The sequence below is a fragment of the Protomyctophum parallelum genome, assembly GCF_964188405.1.
Source record: "Protomyctophum parallelum genome assembly, chromosome: 14".
NCBI lineage: Eukaryota > Metazoa > Chordata > Actinopteri > Myctophiformes > Myctophidae > Protomyctophum > Protomyctophum parallelum.
In genome coordinates, this window is record NC_139709.1 from 9,079,913 (window position 1) to 9,101,041 (window position 21,129).

The following is a 21,129-nucleotide window of genomic DNA, read 5'->3' on the forward strand; positions in this document are numbered from 1 at the left end:
ATCATTGTGCCGTTTGTGCGCGTTCACGTATGAAACCTTCGTTCACGTGTCATGGCCCCAATAATAACATGAACGTGCGCAATGATAGTCAACGGACCAGCGCTGGCTCGAGCTGCAATACCAAATTCGGCCACTATGTCCATTTCGCCTCAGGGTTTCCGCTGGGTGCCTTCTCTATTCATATATACTCTAAGGTGCTATTTACACGAGGATGGTGTTCAAAATAAAGTATCGTTTGCTGCTGTCATTTAGACGAGAACCGTGTTCTCAGGAGGTGAAAACGCAACGAAGTGAAACCACCTCCCAGAGTGGAAATCTTTCAGAACGCCGTTTCCTATGGTCTCCATATAAACAGGCAAAACGGTGAATCTGCAAAACTTATGACATCATGGCTCACGTTGGCTCACAGCGCATATGTTTATTACATTGATGCAGAGCCATATAATTATGATATAATGGAGTTCCTGAACAAGCCTCCCTCCTCGCCTACAAAGTGCTGCTCATCAGCGATGTTGAATGTAAAACCATGATGTAAATAAAAAGCCTTGTGACAGGCGGCAGCCGCGGCAGCAGCGTTTATGTAGCCTAATGTATTATAAAATATATACCATCCCGTGGCGCGCCCAGAGCCGTGTTGCGCAGGCTTGCGTGAAGGTTTCTTCTTCTTGTACGTGGGTGACCTGTCTATTTGGCAGCCCGTTATCGCCACCTAGCGACAGTATAGCATAATAGCACATCATATCATAACGTGTGCGTTCTCGTGTAAAGGGTAAGAAAAAATGAGAACGCAACGGGACTTTGACGTGTTATATGGAGATGGTCGCCGTCTAAAAGAGGCCTAAGTGCGCGCCTGCCCCACCCATCCATCCTTCCTGTTCTGACATTCCATAATGTTGATCTGACCTCATCAAACCCTGTACACTCAAGACACGCTCCATATATGGCCAGTACAGAATTCATTGCATATGTTGATCCCCCCCCCTCCCCATGCCAAAGCATTAAGCGCCAGCGCTAGCCCTTCAGTCTGCCGTCTGTCACCCAGGCGGATGCGTGCACGCGACCTCGCTCTGACCCCATCTAACCCCATGGATAATCATAGGCCTACAATATGGAGAAGACTGGATCATCAACTAGATCTGCATATGGGCTATAATATGGAGCCGCGGCCAGCAACTCTACATCTGACGACTGCAATTCTTAAAAAGGTTGTGTTTATTTATTTATTATTACTATTATTTTAATTATTATTTTTTAGAATTCTTTACACCACATGGCTATGTGAACTGCATTTTCCTATAGTGCTCCTCAACCTAACTTGGGCTCTGGCTCTCAGCCGGTGGTCGCCATACATAACGTCATTCCCTAACGCCCACCCCTAGCTGTGGTCCACACAGCTCTGGCACTAGCCCGCCCCCACAAGGTAGCACGTTTGTTTCCTGCTGTAACACAAAACCATTACAATCTGGGACTGTCTGTCGGGAACATTTTGCACCACAAGTACGTCAATGTCCGAGTGTTGTTGTTGTTTCTTTTTTTTTCCGGGTTCGGGATATGTTAGAGCTACTGAAATACCAGGTTTTACGTCAGGAATTATCTTAGAATGAAGCCAAAAAAAGCGTTGAAAATGTAAAAGCCTTTGCGATAACAGGTGCATGTTGTCCTCGCACAGGCAGGCAGGCAGGCAGGCAGGCTGGCTGTCCCTTTCGGCGAACGCACACGTCAAGTTGATTTTCTATAAAGGCTTATATAGATATCGATTAACGGTATAAAAAACACAAAAACCGCGTCCACATAATAGTTAATTGGCGGCAGATGTACTGTAAACAAATGTCGACGTCAGTGGGGAATCCTGTAGCACGGTATAGCGGTTGAGCAATCATCGCATGGGTCTGCGTGGTGCTGTAGTTTGTTGACACTGGCCATCTGGCTCAATTCAGTGTCATCTGTCATGTTTTCATGGACATTATATTTAATTTGTACATTTGCCTGCGTTCATGGCCTAACATTTGGCGACTGTCTTTCTGCACTATAACTGTTATATAAATGTGCTGGGTGGGTTAAACGAACACAACTCATCTATTATATAAATAAAGCAATAATCTCTGGGATTAGATTTGTCCTGTTACAGTATGGATACATCATCATACATACATGAAATAACAATTATTTGAACATCGAATCCTGACATTCAAGATTATATATGTTCGAATGTATTTCATTTACCATGTTACAATTTCAATGAAAGATGTATTCTATTTATTAGAAGCCAAATCTGTAGGTCACTCAGTAGCTAGGAGTTGTCCATTAGGCCTACCTGAAATTCAAGGGACACTGTACCTTATTTCTAAGACAAATTACCTTATTTCCCAGTAAAATCCCTATGTGCAGTTTTTGTATATTATTATTATAAACACTTTTTGATTGATTAACAGTGTGTGAAATGTACAGTGGTACAATAATGCTAAAACGACTACACATTTGAACCCCGGGCCAGCATCCATATTCTGGCCTGGGGGGGGGGGGACAGTGAACATTAGCGAAAAATAGCTGAGCCTCAAGCAGTCATGGGCTTGTATCTGTTTACAGTAAACAGATACAACTCAGCTCAGTCTAGTGTATTTAAGTCATTAACAACCTGTATTATAGTAGGCTACTGTACTGTATGTATATTAACTGTTTGAACTCATAGGATGTCTGTCTTTGATTGATTCCCAAACATAAGGAACAAAGTGTGTTGTCAATAGATCATTAAGGGACACATCTTTTAGTTTACAAATTATGATAGCTGATGTTTACTTAGTGTGTGCACGTTCCAGGCATGCAGTGCATGATCTTTAGGTTTTTGTGCATATTTTAAGATGCATTTAAATATAAATGTGTATCGTTATTTTGTCTCTTTTAGGATTTTGGGAGCCCAGATCCTCATCCCACCACCCCTTCCCCCACAATGGCCTCTGTATCTGTCGGAGAGAATCAGCTGCAGAGGATCATCAGAGACCTGCGGGGTAATGGAGATTTCCACTATACAGTACTCATACATACAGTACTCTACACAGTAAAATAGCAAGGCAGCGGTGGCCGAACGGTTTGCGGAGCGGTCTTGATATCGGAAAGGTCGCTAGTTCGTATCCCCGGACCGGCACGTTAAAATTACCACCGCTGAAGTGCCCTTGGACAAGGCATTGAACCCCTACCATGAAATGTTCTATGAGCAGGGCCTGGCTGTAAACAAGTTCTTGAGCTTAGTCCAGTTACCCTGGGTAAACATAGTACCTTTCCTTTCCTTTTTCCAACAATCTGAAGAGTGTAAATGATGGAACCAAATGGAACCGGGCCCATTTTGGGTTCATTTTATCCCATTCTGACCGGGCACCCATTTTGGTGTTGGCATCATGTTATGCTTTAGCTATTGAAAAATAGCAGATCTACAAGCTCGTATCGCGCCACCGAGTGGCGCGATACGAGCTTGTAGGTCTGCTATTTTTGAAAAAAATCGAAGAACGACTGACATTTTTAGAATCTGATCTCAGGTCAGAATGGGTTAATCAGACCAGTGTGTGTCCAGTGGAAACCTCGCATGAATCTGATCTCAGGTCAGAATGGGTTATATAAGTTATATGAATACTAGCCTGGGCAGCGTTCCTTTTCGGGTTCATGATCCGGTCGGGAGCGGATGGTAACTTACGTCATGTTGTGTAGTCACTGATTTGTAGTCATCAGGATGGTAACTTACGTCATGTTGTAGTCACTGATTTGTAGTCATCAGGATGGTAACTTACGTCATGTTGTGTAGTCACTGATTTGTAGTCATCAGGATGGTAACTTACGTCATGTTGTAGTCACTGATTTGTAGTCATCAGGATGGTAACTTACGTCATGTTGTATAGTCACTGATTTGTAGTCATCAGGATGGTAACTTACGTCATGTTGTATAGTCACTGATTTGTAGTCCTCAGGATGGTAACTTACGTCATGTTGTAGTCACTGATTTGTAGTCAGCAACCTGGATGGTAACTTACGTCATGTTGTAGTCACTGATTTGTAGTCATCAGGATGGTAACTTACGTCATGTTGTGTAGTCACTGATTTGTAGTCCTCAGGATGGTAACTTACCGTACGTCATGTTGTAGTTTGTAGAGCGGATGGTAACTTACGTCATGTTATGTAGTCACTGATCTGTAGTCATCAGGATGGTAACTTACGTCATGTTGTAGTCACTGATTTGTAGTCATCAGGATGGTAACTTACGTCATGTTGTGTAGTCACTGATTTGTAGTCATCAGGATGGTAACTTACGTCATGTTGTATAGTCACTGATTTGTAGTCCTCAGGATGGTAACTTACGTCATGTTGTATAGTCAGTAGTCACTGATTTGTAGTCCTCAGGATGGTAACTTACGTCATGTTGTAGTCATTGTTTTGTAGTCATCAGGATGGTAACTTACGTCATGTTGTATTGTCACTGATTTGTAGTCCTCAGGATGGTAACTTACGTAATGTTGTAGTTTGTAGAGCGGATGGTAACTTACGTCATGTTGTATAGTCACTGATTTGTAGTCCTCAGGATGGTAACTTACGTCATGTTGTAGTCACTGATTTGTAGTCATCAGGATGGTAACTTACGTCATGTTGTAGTCACTGATTTGTAGTCATCAGGATGGTAACTTACGTCATGTTGTGTAGTCACTGATTTGTAGTCATCAGGATGGTAACTTACGTCATGTTGTAGTCACTGATTTGTAGTCATCAGGATGGTAACTTACGTCATGTTGTATAGTCACTGATTTGTAGTCCTCAGGATGGTAACTTACGTCATGTTGTAGTCACTGGTTTGTAGTCCTCAGGATGGTAACTTACGTCATGTTGTAGTCACTGGTTTGTAGTCCTCAGGATGGTAACTTACGTCATGTTGTGTAGTCACTGATTTGTAGTCCTCAGGATGGTAACTTACGTCATGTTGTGTAGTCACTGATTTGTAGTCCTCAGGATGGTAACTTACGTCATGTTGTGTAGTCACTGATTTGTAGTCCTCAGGATGGTAACTTACGTCATGTTGTGTAGTCACAAATTTCTATTTTTAGTTTAGTCATAGTCTTTGGAATGAAATTTCATTTAGTTTTAGTCACATTTTAGTCACTTGGAATGTGTTAGTGTTAGCCTGACTGATTTTACACTTGCTGAAAGTTGCCGATCTACAAGCTCACAATGTGTCACGCTGTGAGCTTGTAGATCTGCTATTTTCAGCATGAAACCTGACATAACATGACTTACAATTTACAATTTACAATTTAGGCATTTAGCAGACGCTCTTAATCCAGAGCGACTTACAATAATCAAGAACAAAAGCATGGGAATACATCACAAAAGCATTTATCATAAAACATGCGTAAGCTAAGAAAGTAACAGTGGAATATCTATATTATGAGACTATACATATAAACTATATATATACTACTATGCTATACATATGTACTATGGCGTGCTATGACTATATACAATGCAATTATAGTGCCGTCTACATAACATGCTATAAGTCTGTATCAGATGCTATCTAAGTCTACATAAATGCTATGTATTATTTATACTGGATCTCTTGTCCACTAGTCCCTTCCTAACATTAGTCTAGTTTTTATTTGTTGATGAAATCGTCAATAGGCCTATATTTAATCTTAGTTGTAGTCATCATAGCTTGTTTTAATTTAGTTTCCGCCATTAAAAAACATTTTTCGTCTTAGTATTAGTCGACGAAAACAACACTGCCAGGCAGGAAACTACAAAACGGAATCAGAAGTACCCACTACCCATGATTCCCTGTGATCAAGGGCATCGTCATATTAGGGCATACCCAATGAAACCCTTGATGCAGCGTATGAATCTGTTTCTTCGAGTACGTTTTGGAATAATTCGTTTGGTGCTGTATCTTCATATTCGATTCCAACTCGTAGCAACTGGTGAGACTAAGAACAAACAGGAAGGGGGGGGGGGGGGGGGGGGACCAAAACAAAGCGACGCCAGAAACCACAAACGGGAATAATCCGGCCTAGACTGGATCACACAGCGATTTAGAAACACAGACCAGGCTTTCCTCTGGTGACGTGAGGAGGTTATATGAATAATTTAACTGTGTAGGGCAGGCCATTACTATGATATAACCCATTCTGACCGGGCACCCATTTTGGTGTCAGCATCACGTCATGCTTTAGCTATTTAAAAATAGCAGATCTACAAGCTCATATCGCGCCACCGAGTGGCGCGATATGAGCTTGTAGACCAGTGTGTGTCCGGCGGAAACCTCGTATGAATCTGATCTCAGGTCAGAATGGGATAATATGTACCTTTTATAGTATGTGTCTGGAAAGTAGTAGCATAGAGAAACAGAAGGCCTGTGCCTGTGTTTCTCTATGCAAGAATACAGTATGTATGTTTACGTACAGTATACTGTACGTACATCGCATGTGTTGTGTTATATTGTTGTATAACACAATGGTCTTTGTTGTTATTCTGTTATTCTGTTTAGATGCAGTGTCAGAGTTGGGTAAGGAACACAGAGAGTGCGGTGAGCCCATAACGGATGACAGCTCCAACCTGCACAAGTTCTCCTACAAACTGGAGTACCTTCTACAGGTATGATATGCCGTGTTATAGGGCTGCACAATATATCGTTATCGTATCGGTATCGAGGTATGAACATGCACAATATCAGTATCGCAAAAAGGCAACGGTATCGCGATATAGATATATCGTCGACATATCGATATATCGTCCACTTCTAAAGCCAGCCCTCTGTTTTAGCCTGTGCCCCTCGGAAAATAAACCATCACTCCGTTTGTCCCTCTGTCCTGTTGTAGCCTGGCTTCAACCCTGAATCGCTAGCCACGGCCATTAAGAAAATATGTTGCTGCACGATATATCGTATCGATATCGAGATATCTGCCCTATATATCGTGATATATATTATATCGTATCGTATCGATATCGAGATATCTGCCATATATATCGTGATATGAATTTTTGTCCATATCGTGCAGCCCTACCGTGTTACTGAGGCCCAAAATGGCTGTTTGTGTTAGGGACGGGACGATATGTACATTTCATGTCATGATTATTAAATAAGTGGGATTAACGAAAGCATTGCAAAATCTTAAAACTCTGAAAATGCAACTGAAAAACATGTATGAAAAATATGTATTTTGTAAAGACACAAATATTTGGTTTGCCTCACAAGACAAGATTTTTCCACGGGCTTTTTAAACCATTGCAAGGTTGCATCGGCATGGAAGTCTGGTTTCTATTTTAAATGTAAACAGTGGCAGCTGGAGTAGAAAGAAAGAACTGTATCCAGAGATGTTCACACGTACATACGTGGACAGAGAAGAGCGTTTCCATGTCCGTTGTTTCTCTCTAGACTGGATATGCAAGAAGTAGTAGTAGAATTATTGTCTAGATAATAGATAGATAGATAAAAGAAATGTCCCTGCAGTCTAGAACAGGGGTTGGTAATGTCTTTAAGATCGACTGCTAGATCCCCATGGGATTTCTGGGTTGGTTCGTGGAGAAATTTGAAACCCAAGACAAAAACATCCATTCATATCATCCGCTGTCCATTCACTGGCAGCTTTTCCGTGGTCCTGGCTGCTGTGTTGCGTTTAGTACTAGGCCGTGAAGATTGACTTGCAGGATAAGGGAGGTGCACGCACGGCCAAAGTTAAACAGTAACAAAGTAAAATACAATGAGGTGTGAAAGTCAGGATCATGGGTGAATAAGAGTGCATGAATGACGATGAGTGGTGGCTGTGGCTCAGGAGGTAGAACAGGTCGTCCCTTCGTCCAATGATCCGTGGGTCGAATCCCAGCTCCTCCTGTCCACATGCCAAAGTGTCCTTATGCGAGACACTGAACCTCACATTGCCTCCAATGAGTCGGTCGGTGCCTCGCATGGTAGCTTGCCACCATGGACTAAAAGATTGAAATTCAACTCCTGTGGGAAATTTGAGTTATTAGCATAATATGTGACCATACCACATTTCATCATTCTTTAAGTAGCATGTGATATAGACTTATTCCGTAGCGGGTCTCATGGTCGCAGCCAACGTATTTCCTGTAGACGGAGACGACACATATGCGGTTTCCCCGCACCAAGCTTCTACTACAGTGAATGGAAAAGTGACTGATGTTAGTCTGCCTCAAACATTACTCTTTTACCTGCTTTTTACTAACACTAACATTACAAAGATGCTCCAGAACATCGGGATGAACCTGTGTAGTTTATGGCTGAAAATATCTACCGCGGTGGCTGAGACCAGAGCCATTGAGTAATGGTTGAGACAAAGCAGTGATAGGTCCTGAAAGATACATACACATAAGATACATATACATACAACGTCAGTCTTACCCAATACCCAATCTTTCTGTTTTAGGAACACAAGGCTGCTGTACTTTATACCTCATACTAAAGTATTAACATTAAAGTATTTTTTATGTTGCCACTAGTGTTGGAGCAGCCATAAACTGGTACACAGGTTCATCCCGATGTTCTGGGCATCTTTGTATTGTTAGTGTTAGTAAAAAGCAGGCAGACTAACAGTCACTTTTCCATTCACTGTAGTAGAAGCTTGGTGCGGGGAAACCGCAGATATGTCGTCTCCACCTACAGGAAACACGTAGGCTGCGACCATGAGACCCGCTATGGAATCGGTCAATATGAAACTATGGGGTTTTCATGATTCTGAATTCATTCCAAGCTTTAGTTTGCACAAAAAACACTCATTGGGCAAATTTTGGCCATATCCACTTGTGCTGACCTCATCACATTTGTGATGACGGCTATGTCATCACAAATGCAAAAACGAATGACGTTTATGTTGCCTTATATATGATGTTAATGGTATGGTCACATATTATGCTAATAACTCGGGAGTTGAATTTCAATCTTTTAGTACAGTTATTAGACACCTTTTAGAAACATATTGGTGAAGAAATGTCTTGGTAATGATTTAGTTCCCAGATTTTCATAGGTTTCTGTTACTAGAAGTGATGATGCTGGCGTTGACTGTTCACCGCTTTACCTCCAAATGCATGAATGAAAGCACCATTGTAAGTGCTTTGAGATCAAGAAACTGCATCAGCTCAACATCCCCCCACTTCTCATACACTGGACTCACAGCTTCCTGAGCAATAGACCACAAACAGTTAAAGTAGGTACATCATTTTCATCAACTGCCATCACCAACACAGGGGCCCCTCAAGGCTGTGTCCTCAGCCCCTTCCTCTACACTCTGTACACAAATGACTGTATTAGCCCCTCACCCACTAACATCACATACTTTAAATACTCTGATGACACTGCCATTCTCGGACTGCTCCATGACAATAACTCTATTACGGTCTATCAGAATACCATTTCTCATTTCACACAGTGGTGTACTGACAACTATCTAGAGTTGAATGTGGTCAAAACAAAAGAACTGGTCATTGAAACAACAACCCACACTGGACTTAACCCACTCCTCATTAATGGTAAAACAATAGAACAGGTAGACAGCTTCACATATCTTGGACTCACACTGGACAATAGACTTAGGTTTGATCAACACATTACATCAATCCAGTCACGCTTTCAGCAAAGACTCCATGTAATCCGTAAATTAAGATCACTATCTGTTGCTCCTCATCTTTTGCTATTACTGTACAAAAGCATTATTCAACCCGTTCTGTTGTACTGTTCTGCATGTTTCTACACCATACTGTCCATGCCTAACAGGAACAAACTTTTCAGTATCACCCGTATTGCTTCCAAAATCATCGGACTTCCTACACCCACACTTTCTGATATGAACAATAACGCCATCACACAACTAGCACTCTCGATATCAAATGACACTGATCATCCTCTGTATCGTTTCTTTAACCTCATGCCATCTGGACAAAGATACAGGACCTTGCCCTGGAAAAAGGTCCGTTTTAGTAGGAGTTTTGTCCCCTCAGCCATCGCGGCATTAAACAAACTGCCCCGCCGATAGGATGGTTCTGTACACAGTGGGGAACTCATGTTTTGTTTTTGTTTTTGTTTTTTTTGTTTTTTGTTTTGTCTTGGTGCTATGTGCTCTGTGTTGTTTTTGATGTGGGTGTTGAACTGTTGAACAGATTGTGAAGACAAATATCCTTCGGGACAATAAAGATTATTATTATTATTATTGAGTAAGCACTTAGCACTCTGTTCATAGAAAAGCGCTATATGCAATCCATTATTAATGTGTAATGCATGTTGTCAGTGTAAAACAATAGAAGGCAATGCAACAGAAGCTATCTGAAATCGGTGATGGCTATAAGGAACAATACCGTGATACTGACCTGATGAACTGACCATAATAAAGTAATTCCTTTGCCTAAGAATGGTGTGCGGGCCCTACGTCCTTCCATGGTTGCCTTATTGGCCCTGCACCCACGGTCGAGGTGTGTGTAATACCCTAGGGGTCCTTGAGAGGGTTCCAGGGGGTCCCCAGCTAAATGATAATTAGGAACCAAATGGACCCTTATGTTGGGTCTGTAACTCACCCGTTAGGGACCATTTGGTTCCATTTGTACACAATGTGCATAAAATCACAGACATCAAAATAAAAGGTCAAGCATTTAAGATATTTATGAAAATAATGATGCTGGCGAGGCCTCAATAAAGTGCTACGGTAGGGTGGAGAAGGCCAATCTAAAGAGGTGTGTTTTTAGTTTTTAGTTGGCCTCTCTGATTTCCTGAGGAATTGTATTCCATAGTTTTGGTGCATAAAAAGAGAATGTGGCCTCTCCTATTTTCTTTCGTGGTTTCTTTTTTCCTTGTGTTTTGGGGGTCACCACGAGAACCACACGCTGGTGTTGGGGAGGTCGCCACGAGAACCACACGCTGGTGTTGGGGAGGTCGCCACGAGAACCACACGCTGTTGTTGGGGAGGTCGCCATGTGAACCTCACGCTGGTGTTGGGGAGGTCGCCATGAGAACCACACGCTGTTGTTGGGGAGGTCGCCATGTGAACCTCACGCTGGTGTTGGGGAGGTCGCCATGAGAACCACACGCTGTTGTTGGGGAGGTCGCCATGTGAACCTCACGCTGGTGTTGGGGAGGTCGCCACGAGAACCACACGCTGGTGTTGGGGAGGTCGCCAAGCAGAGCGAGACATGCAGAATGGCAACGTTCTTTTTTTTTGATCATGTCAAATGGAAAATGTATGTGTCATTACTAGTAAAAACTGTGTTTTGAAGAAAGGGAACTTGGATTGATACAAGGAAATGAGAAGAAGGAACTACAACCACGACACATCAATGATGAAACTGGGTCCAGTGCTGTCATAACTCATCGGTATTTTGGTTGTTGTGCAATTGAAAAGGGAAGGGTGACTTCTGTTTAATTCTCAACTGTTCTGGATCTCATTATTTACATCACAAGTTATGAGCTTTCTATCTAGCACCTCACTGAGCATGTGCAAACCTCCCGCAGGAGACCGGACCACACCTCCGTGCTCTATCCTCTTTCTTTGTCCTAGATGTAGTCCAGGAGACCGGACCACACCTCCGTGCTCTATCCTCTTTCTTTGTCCTAGATGTAGTCCAGGAGACCGGACGACACCTCCGTGCTCTATCCTCTTTCTTTGTCCTAGATGTAGTCCAGGAGACCGGACCACACCTCCGTGCTCTATCCTCTTTCTTTGTCCTAGATGTAGTCCAGGAGACCGGACCACACCTCCGTGCTCTATCCTCTTTCTTTGTCCTAGATGTAGTCCAGGAGACCGGACCACACCTCCGTGCTCTATCCTCTTTCTTTGTCCTAGATGTAGTCCAGGAGACCGGACCACACCTCCGTGCTCTATCCTCTTTCTTTGTCCTAGATGTAGTCCAGGAGACCAGACCACACCTCCGTGCTCTATCCTCTTTCTTTGTCCTAGATGTAGTCCAGGAAGAAAGTGAGCCCAGTGTCCATGACATCATCAGAGACACTGGGCTCACTGCTAAAAATCTAAAATATCTAAAACCACATCTCAATGCTTTATGTTTATGTAAATTACTTGTTATTGAAATATGCTATAGAAGTAAACATGCCTTGCCTTGAAGCTACAACCAATGATTATTGTAATGAATGCAAATTGATTCAACCAATCCATATGATCGAGTAGGAGTAGGTTATTGCAATGCTAACTAGGACCTCTGCAATGTCATTGGTCAGAGGTGGTCTCTTTATTCTTGTATTGAGAAATGTTACCCTGGTGTCCGGTAGGACACCTATTTGAATCTATATACCGTAATCTATATTCACCGAGATAGGGGTGGGTGATATGGAAAAATATAATATTTTTTCCAGCAGTATCACAATACATACTATTATCACAATTCTTTTTCATGTGTGTCTAGTCTAGTGGCTACAGATACAGTCCTGAGGGAAAATCCATGACACTGTGAACTGAGGATCTTGCTGGGTAATGTTTTGTGTTTGTCTGTCCGTCCGTCTGTCTGTCTGTCTGTCCTCCAGTTCGACCAGAAAGAGAAGACAACCTTTCTGGGACAGAGGAAGGACTACTGGGATTACTTCTGTGACTGCCTGGCTAAGATCAAAGGAGCTAATGACGGCATCCGCTTTGTCAAGTCCATCCCTGAGGTAATCCCCCCCCCCACACACACACACACACACACACCCACACACCCACAGAGAGTGACTGTGTAACTAATCCTCAGGTCTGCCGGCTAAGGCTCAGTTCACTTGCATAGTTCCTGTTTCTTTCGGACCATCTCTCCTGCAACGCCACGGTGGTGAGCTCAGAGTATAGTGGCCTTTCCCGTAACCCGTTTGTCTTTCATCATAGCCATAGTTCCGTATACTCATAGTTATTGAGCAATCCTAGTATTGACTGTTTTTTTTTCTTTTTTCGTTTCATGCTAATTATAGTTGTGCAATAGAATTGAAAACGCCAAAAAGCACAGAATTAAATGCTTTACTACTGCTATCTTTTCGTGTTTTGTATTTGTAAAAATATATTTTTTTGGGAGGAGGGGGGCTTCTTCTCTCAGGGACTTTAGAACAGACTATTTATTGATTAGTTTTACAGGGACAATGCACTATTTTAAAATTCCACCAGACATCTCTTTATTTACACCTGTAGTCATTATGGGCAGGGGGAACAATCATCATCTGTCAATTCACAATACAACTACTTATTCCTATTTCCTATATTTTTAGTTTTACGATTAATTGGATCAATTTATGCCATTGGTGTTTAGTTAGAATAATACTTACTAACTACACTAAATATTTCTCTAGTTCATTGATATATATATATATTCGAGAAGTTTTCAAATATAGCTTTTTCAAGTCTAATTATATTGGACCCCAATGATGACTTAACCCATTCTGACCGGGCACCCATTTTGGTGTCAGCATCATGTTATGCTTTAGCTATTTAAAAATAGCAGATCTACAAGCTCATATCGCGCCACCGAGTGGCGCGATACGAGCTTGTAGGTCTGCCATTTTTTGAAAAATCGAAGAGCGACTGACATTTTTAGAATCTGATCTCAGGTCAGAATGGGTTCGTCAGACCAGTGTGTGTCCGGCGGAAAACCTCGCATGAATCTGGTCTCAGGTCAGAATGGGTTAACTGTGAATTACTAGTGGTGTGAAGAAGAGCTGCTGCCACAAGCTGGTGTTTAATTTAAACACCATATTCCTAACACTGTTTCTTTTAGGCCACAGTTATAGATATTATATGCTCAAGGCCCCAGCTGGTGTCCTTATGCTATATCTTTGATTCTCCTCCCTTACTTAACCCATTCTGACCTGAGATCAGATTCATACGAGGTTTCCACTGGACTCACACTGGGTCTGATTAACCCATTCTGACCTGAGATCAGATTCTAGAAATGTCAGTCGTTCTTCTATTTTTCAAAAATAGCAGACCTACAAGCTCGTATCGCGCCACTCGGTGGCGCGATATGAGCTTGTAGATCTGCTATTTTTCAATAGCTAAAGCATAACATGATGCCAACACCAAAATGGGTGCCCGTTCAGAATGGGTTAAATCCGTCCCATCTGTTATTGGGCAGCTTTGGCTCACAGGCAGACACTCTGCGACGTGTCTAGTCGCCATTAATTGGCCTTTCAACTTAACCCGGTCAGGACGTGGAACTCCTTTTGGTGTTTTAAGCATTGTGTTACTCTACTTTAGCTTTTGAAAAATAGCAGCTCTACAAGCTCGCAAGCGCGGCACTCGAGCTGCTGTTTTTGTCAAATCTGTGAAAATGTGCCGCAAATCTTTGAATATATATTCTTTCAGAGCGAACGTTTTTAAGTAAAATCTTTGCTTCTGAGGGGGTTCGGGCCCTGGAACAACATATTTTCAGGTGGGGGTCGGCAGGCAAATTACATATTTTTTGGGGGGGGTCTTTGATAATGAAAATGTTTGAGAACGACTGACAGAAACCTATTTAGATTTAGAAGGCATCTGTCAAATCGTCCTCGGGTCTAAATGGGTTAAACAAACTGGGATGTTCTGCTTTAATTGTCTTAGCAGTTTCACAATAATCGTGTGTACATCCTCTATTGCTGTTGGAAAAGGTCAGCGCCGCTGCATGCCATACTGTTTGTGCAGTATGTGCACACTACCTTCCCTTCATGTTGCAATTCACCCTTTGTCAGCCTTCTGATTGAACCAAATGGACCCTCATGGGTCTGTAACTCTGAGAGTGTACAAATGGAACCAAACAGACCCTGATGGGTGTCAAACTGGGGGTCCTTGAAGTGAAAAAGTTTGGGAACCTCTGGTCTAGTGGCTACAGATAGCTCCACAACTATAAGCTGTCCCGAGGGGGAAATCCATGACACACCATTTATTTGTCAGCCTTCTGATTGGTCCCTGACTGACCAGCTGGCTAACCAGCTGGCTCTTTCTGCCTTGTTCCGCCCTGGTTCCGCCTTGTTTATGTTGAATTAGCTTAAAACATCAATTTAGGAAAAGAAACTGAAAACATGATATGCCCAGTCACCAAGCTGCCTTCACCTGTGATGTTCATTTTTAGCTGACACCCAAGTTTAAAATAAGAGTTGAATTCAAGGGGAATATCAATACGAAGCAACCGAAAAACATGTTATTTCAATGGTAGTGGATGGAGTGAAAGGATTGTTGTCCAACCATGAAACGGCAACCAATGGGGGCGAAGAGGGGCACAACCACGGACAAAGGGTTTATTCAAAGCGGGCCCCTGTAAAAAAGTTAAAGTCCTCCCCCCCCACCCATCTATTTTTCTAACTGTGTATTTGATGATTGTTTTTTTGTTTGTTGCATAGATGTGTATATTATATTTGTATGTCTTTAGTTTAAATGTCTTGATGGGTTGAAAATGGAGGACCCTGATGTAAACTAGTCTCAGTGCTTTTTCCTGGTTTTATCCTCCCCTAGCAGTTTTTATATTGACCTTCCTTAACCCATTCTGACCTGAGATCAGATTCATACAAGGTTTCCCACTGGACACACACTGGTCTGATTAACCCATTCTGACCTGAGATCAGATTCTAAAAATGTCAGTAGTTTAAAAAATGGCAGACCTACAAGCTCGTATCGCGCCACTCGGTGGCGCGATATGAGCTTGTAGATCTGCTATTTTTCAATAGCTAAGCATAACATGATGCTGACACCAAAATGGGTGCCCGGTCAGAATGGGTTAATGGACTGTACCCAATACTGCAATCTGTTAATAACATTTTCAATCAATCAATCAATCAATCAATCAATCAATCAATCAGTCAATCAATCAATCAATCAACGTTATTGTCACAACCAGGGAGCAGAAGTTAGAGTCTGTGTCCCACCTAGTCTCTCAAGACAGACTGTTGCCTCGCTTCAAATTTCGAGGAACAACAGGGGTCGCTGTTTTCCCCAATATTTGAGGATGGGATTCTCAGATTGGAGATTGTGTTATGAATTGTTTTCAATGGAAGCGCCACGTATTTACGCCCAGGAGCTGAGCCTGCACATTTGGCATTTTTACTTCGCTAAGTCCCGTCCCAACCCGTCCTTACGTTAGCAGCGAGGAGACGGGGCAAGCTGTCCTTCTCTCCCATAGAGATGCAGGTTAAATGACGGGATTTCTCCATTTAACCCATTCTGACCTGAGATCAGATTCATACGAGGTTTCCACTGGACACACACTGATCTGATTAACCCATTCTGACCTGAAATCAGATTCTAAAAATGTCAGTCGTTCTTCGATTTTTCAAAAATAGCAGACCTACAAGCTCGTAGCGCGCCACTCGGTGGCGCACTATGAGCTTGTAGATCTGCTATTTTTCAATAGCTAAAGCATAACATAACCCTAACCCTAACACCAAAATGGGTTCCCGTTCAGAATGGGTTAAATAATCGATCATTTCAGTAGCAAGAGCACCGAAATGTCTTCTAAATCTAGTCATCCAGGCCTGCAGTAGGCTATATGCACTGGACAAATGATCATGACATTATTTAACTAAACTAGAAAGACGAGGAAATGACAGAGGGAGAAATCAACTTTTAAAACGACCAACCCGACAGGAGTTTTCATATAGTATTGCCATCACCTGGGTGGGTCAGTCGTGTAACTTTGTCGACGTTAAGCCGTGTATATGTTCAACAACACAGCCACGCTCTGCTCACAACTGCTAAGTCACGGTGTCACATGGGACATGTTAACATTGGAACCGGGGGTTAATTCATGTTGCGTGTGTGCGTGTGCGTGTGTGTGTGTGTGTGTGTGTGTGTGTGTGCGTGTGTGTGTGTGTGTGTGTGTCTTCAGCTTAAGACGTCTCTGGGAAAAGGAAGGGCCTTCATTCGGTACTCCTTGGTTCACCAGCGCCTGGCCGACACGCTGCAGCAGTGTCTCATTAACCCCAAGGTCACCAGGTGAGAGAGGACGTCGTCGTGCACTGCCTGGAAGCACAAATACAAGCTAGCACCGCATAGTACACACACGTTTAGTTATGGGGGACAATTAACTGCTGTGCTGCACAAGGTTACAGTGGTGTAAAGTCTCATTTGTACTGCGTGAGCTAAACCCAGTGTTTCACTAACAATGGGTCGGGACTCGTGTTTGGGTCGCGGACCAATTGTTATGGGTCACGGGTAAATATTTGATGTGACACGCTGTGAGCTTGTAGATTTTTTTATTTTCACTAGTGTGGGTCCCGGGGTGAAATAACATAATTATTAACATTTAGAGTTTCTCATTTTGGTGTCTTGAGCTAAAAGGAGTTTGGGAGCCACACTGTCTAAAACCATGGCTCATACAGCACACTCTGTACTAGAAAATAGTGGAACTATTGCTCATATACAGCACACTGTTAGCCTGGTTAATAAACCAGACTAATATCGCACGGATCCGCGGGATATTAGTCTGGGGAGGCTCAGCTTGCATTTCATTTCCAGGGAAACATTTTCTCTTTGACGCAATTGGTCAGAGCTACTGTCAGTCAAAGGTCTCAAGCATTGAACGTCACTGTACCAAAGCCCGCCCATATTGCATACCGTGTCCCTATTGGGCGCACACGTTCTCGTGTGTAGGAAATGGGCGTAAAATTGAGCCTCTCCAGACCGAAATCCGCCGGTGGGCAATTTTTTTTTGCCAACGGCTGATTCGGTCTGGTTTATTAACCAGGCTAGTACACTGTAGCTCTGTACTAGAAAATAGTGGAACTATGAGCCACAGTTTTGCTCACACTGGATGAATTAGGTTTAAAATGTATAGGAGGAGAAATGTTCTCAATGGATGATGTCAATTGTGAATTCATGGACAAGCTGGGGAAAATGGGGGTGAAGTCAGGAATGGCACTCTTCATTCACTCCTTCTGCCACAGTCTAAAATGTAACCTCTTCAGATGCAGTATGCACTTGTTGGCTATTTACAGTAGCTGCTAGATAGAATACAAATGTAATCAATGTAATGTAATATCAATTAAATGGTATAATTATTTGCATGACAATTAATTGCCAAGTAGAATTCCATGATGGTGACAGCGCTACTCTCTCTCTCTCTGTCTCTGTCTCTCTCTCTCTCTCTCTCTCTCTCTCTCTCTCTCTCTCTCTCTCCACACTCAGTGACTGGTACTACGCCCGCAGTCCCTTCCTCAAGTCCCACCTCACCGCTGACATCATCAACCACCTCTACGAGCTCAACCAGATCCAATTTGACGTGGCGGCCAGGGGTCACGACCTCGACGCGGATTGGCCGACCTTTGCGAGGTGACCAGTCTACACGCTGCGTCGTTGTCTCGTCGTGTTGCGTGCAGCGTGAGCGGCACGCGGAGATCTCAGAAGCCAGTGGCGAAGGAAGAAAGACGCTAATGTGCTTTAACCCATTAAAACACATTCCACGCGTTATAGTATAATAATTGATTACAATTACAATTACCTTTGGAGCATAACGCCAAAGTATTTGCGCCTTTGTTCCATGAAAATCCGCTTGAAAACGATCCCATGATTTGTTATTGAGCCGACAAAAAAAGCCACTTCCGTGATCCCAGGGTCACAGACAAATAGCAAAGCTTTGAGCAAAGATTGTCCCTTGCATTGGACTCAGTTTCCCAGAAGCCCTTGCAAGCCGGCGGTTGGTTGATTTCCGGTTACGTCATCATAACGCGTCCGCCTCGTCACAATGTCCGCGACAAAAGCGGATTTTCATAATAAGCATCTAACAACGGCGAATTAAACGCATAAAACAAATAGCGGGTTTAGCGTATTATGCGTGGAAAGACAATGGAATAAATGTCGTGAAACGCAGGTTATGCGTTCAAAGTGTTTAGACACCAGACCAGATTCTACAAATGCCTTCTAAATAATGACAGTTTGTCAGTGATGCTCAAACTATTTCATGTCAAGGACCTCAAAAACTACATGTAATTATATGCCCCCGACCCCCCCCCCCCCCCCCCCCCATCTGAAAATATGTTGTTCCAGGGACCCCATCAGATGCAAATATTTGAGTTCAAAACATTCGCTGTGAAATAATATATATTCAAAGATTCTCACACGATTTCACGAGCAGATCTACAAGCTCGTAGCGCGCCACTCGGTACCGCGCTAGCTTGTAGATCTGCTATTTTTCAACAGGTCTATTTTTGAAGTTCTAAAATAATGGTTAAAGTGGTTAAAAGCTAACTTTACACAGATGCGTTGCAGGTCTTAATGGATTAATTATTCAGAAAAACGTTGGGGGGAGGGGGGGGGGGAGTGAGCCGGTGATTGAAGAGGTGCTCAATAGAGACAGTAAAAGATAATAGTTTTTCACCACAGGGTTTTAAGATGAATTGAAGGAGATTTAAAGTACTGTAATTGAGGTAAACGTGTAAGTTGAGTGAGTCGCTGTTGGAACTAATCAGAATTTGTAATGGCGGCAACGTTGGGGTGTTTTCACAGCCTCAACTAACACTTAATTATCTGACAGCCCTGAGATTCACAACTTAAGCTTGGCTATTTATTTTGTGTAAATCCTTTTCAAAGCACAACTGTGCACACAAGGGTTTGCGGGCCTGCAGTGTTGGTGCGTGCGTGCGTGCGTGCGTGCGTGCGTGCGTGCGTGCGTGCGTGCGTGCGTGCGACGTGCGTGCGTGCGTGTGTGTGTGCAGGGCCTCATGTTAGCACCTCTCAAAACCACTTCCCCATTATTATTTCTCAATGTTGCCACACTTGGTTGTTTGTCTTTTTGGCAAGCAGAGTGTGTACATTTTGTACCCGCATCCACACACACACACACACACACACACACACACACACACACACACACACACACACATACACACACACACACACACACACACACACACACACACATACACACACACCCACACACCCACACCCACATCCCCTTTCCTTAGAACTCCAGCAATGATAGTTCCTCTGATCTCTGTGTGAACAACAACCCCAAGTAGGTGACTTTAGGGACCTCTTTTTGACTCCACATGTCCATAATGGACGTGGTTTAAATGCTCAGAAATAAACAGCATTATTAAGCTCTAAAGTACCTTTTTCCTTTCTCTGTTTTTGCCCTCATTATTTCGGTAATCCATATCCTATGAATCAAGATCCACCAGAATTTGGGCATCAAGACATTAACCCATTCTGAACGGGCACCCATTTTGGTGTCAGCATCATGTTATGCTTTAGCTATTGAAAAATAGCAGATCTACAAGCTCATATCGCGCCACCGAGTGGCGCGATACGAGCTTGTAGGTCTGCTATTTTTGAATAATCGAAGAACGACTGACATTTTTAGAATCTGATCTCAGGTCAGAATGGGTTCATCAGGACCAGTGTGTGTCCAGTGGAAACTTCGTATGAATCTGATCTCAGGTCAGAATGGGTTAACCAAATAAAAACACAATTTATGAGTGGAGGGTGATTCAGTGTGATTCATAAGAGAATCTTATGTAATGCTACCAGATTTCAAAATTGTTGTGGCATTTAACTTGGGACTTTAAATCCACAAAGTAAGATATACAAATATGACCTTTCTTTGTATACAAACCATTTTTTTAATTATTTCATCTCAGGAGAACGTTAGGAGCCATCTCATCATCTCACCTTTGATCTTTGACCTTTGACCTTTCATCTCAGGAGAACGTTAGGAGCCATCTCATCATCTCACCTTTGATCTTTGACCTTTGACCTTTCATCTCAGGAGAACGTTAGGAGCCATCTCATCATCTCACCTTTGATCTTTGACCTTTGACCTTTCATCTCAGGAGAACGTTAGGAGCCATCTCATCATCTCACCTTTGATCTTTGACCTTTGACCTTTCATCTCAGGAGAACGTTAGGAGCCATCTCATCATCTCACCTTTGATCTTTGACCTTTGACCTTTCATCTCAGGAGAACGTTAGGAGCCATCTCATCATCTCACCTTTGGAGACCTCCCACTCGTTGTTCCAGCATCAACAGCCTGGTAAGCTGACGCACGCACGCACGCACACACACACACACACACACGCACGCACACACGCACACACGCACGCACACACGCACACACGAACACACGCACGCACGCACGCTTGAACCCAATATTGGTATATTATCTTCCTTGCTTTGTGCTATAGCTGCAAGTTTCAATGTGCTAAAACTTGATTTGTGCGA

At 42.9% G+C, this 21,129-nt stretch overlaps 1 protein-coding gene across 2 annotated transcripts in view; it reads left to right on the forward strand.

Moving 5' to 3' along the window:
- The window catches only part of LOC310870115 (FYVE and coiled-coil domain-containing protein 1-like), a gene marked incomplete at its 5' end in the record, with an annotated part of 300,865 nt that overhangs the window by 261,766 nt on the left and 17,970 nt on the right, over positions 1–21,129 (forward strand). The window contains 7 exons of one of the 2 annotated variants that reach the window (XM_083781168.1): positions 1,476–1,497; positions 2,903–3,005; positions 6,518–6,624; positions 12,512–12,637; positions 16,801–16,907; positions 18,099–18,242; positions 20,869–20,941. The exons of the other annotated variant lie outside the window; for it this stretch is intronic. Of the exons in view, the coding sequence (XP_083637294.1) occupies positions 2,948–3,005; positions 6,518–6,624; positions 12,512–12,637; positions 16,801–16,907; positions 18,099–18,242; positions 20,869–20,941 (615 nt within the window). Of the gene's footprint in view, positions 1–1,475; positions 1,498–2,902; positions 3,006–6,517; positions 6,625–12,511; positions 12,638–16,800; positions 16,908–18,098; positions 18,243–20,868; positions 20,942–21,129 lie in introns of those variants that run through there. 2 annotated transcript variants of the gene reach the window in all.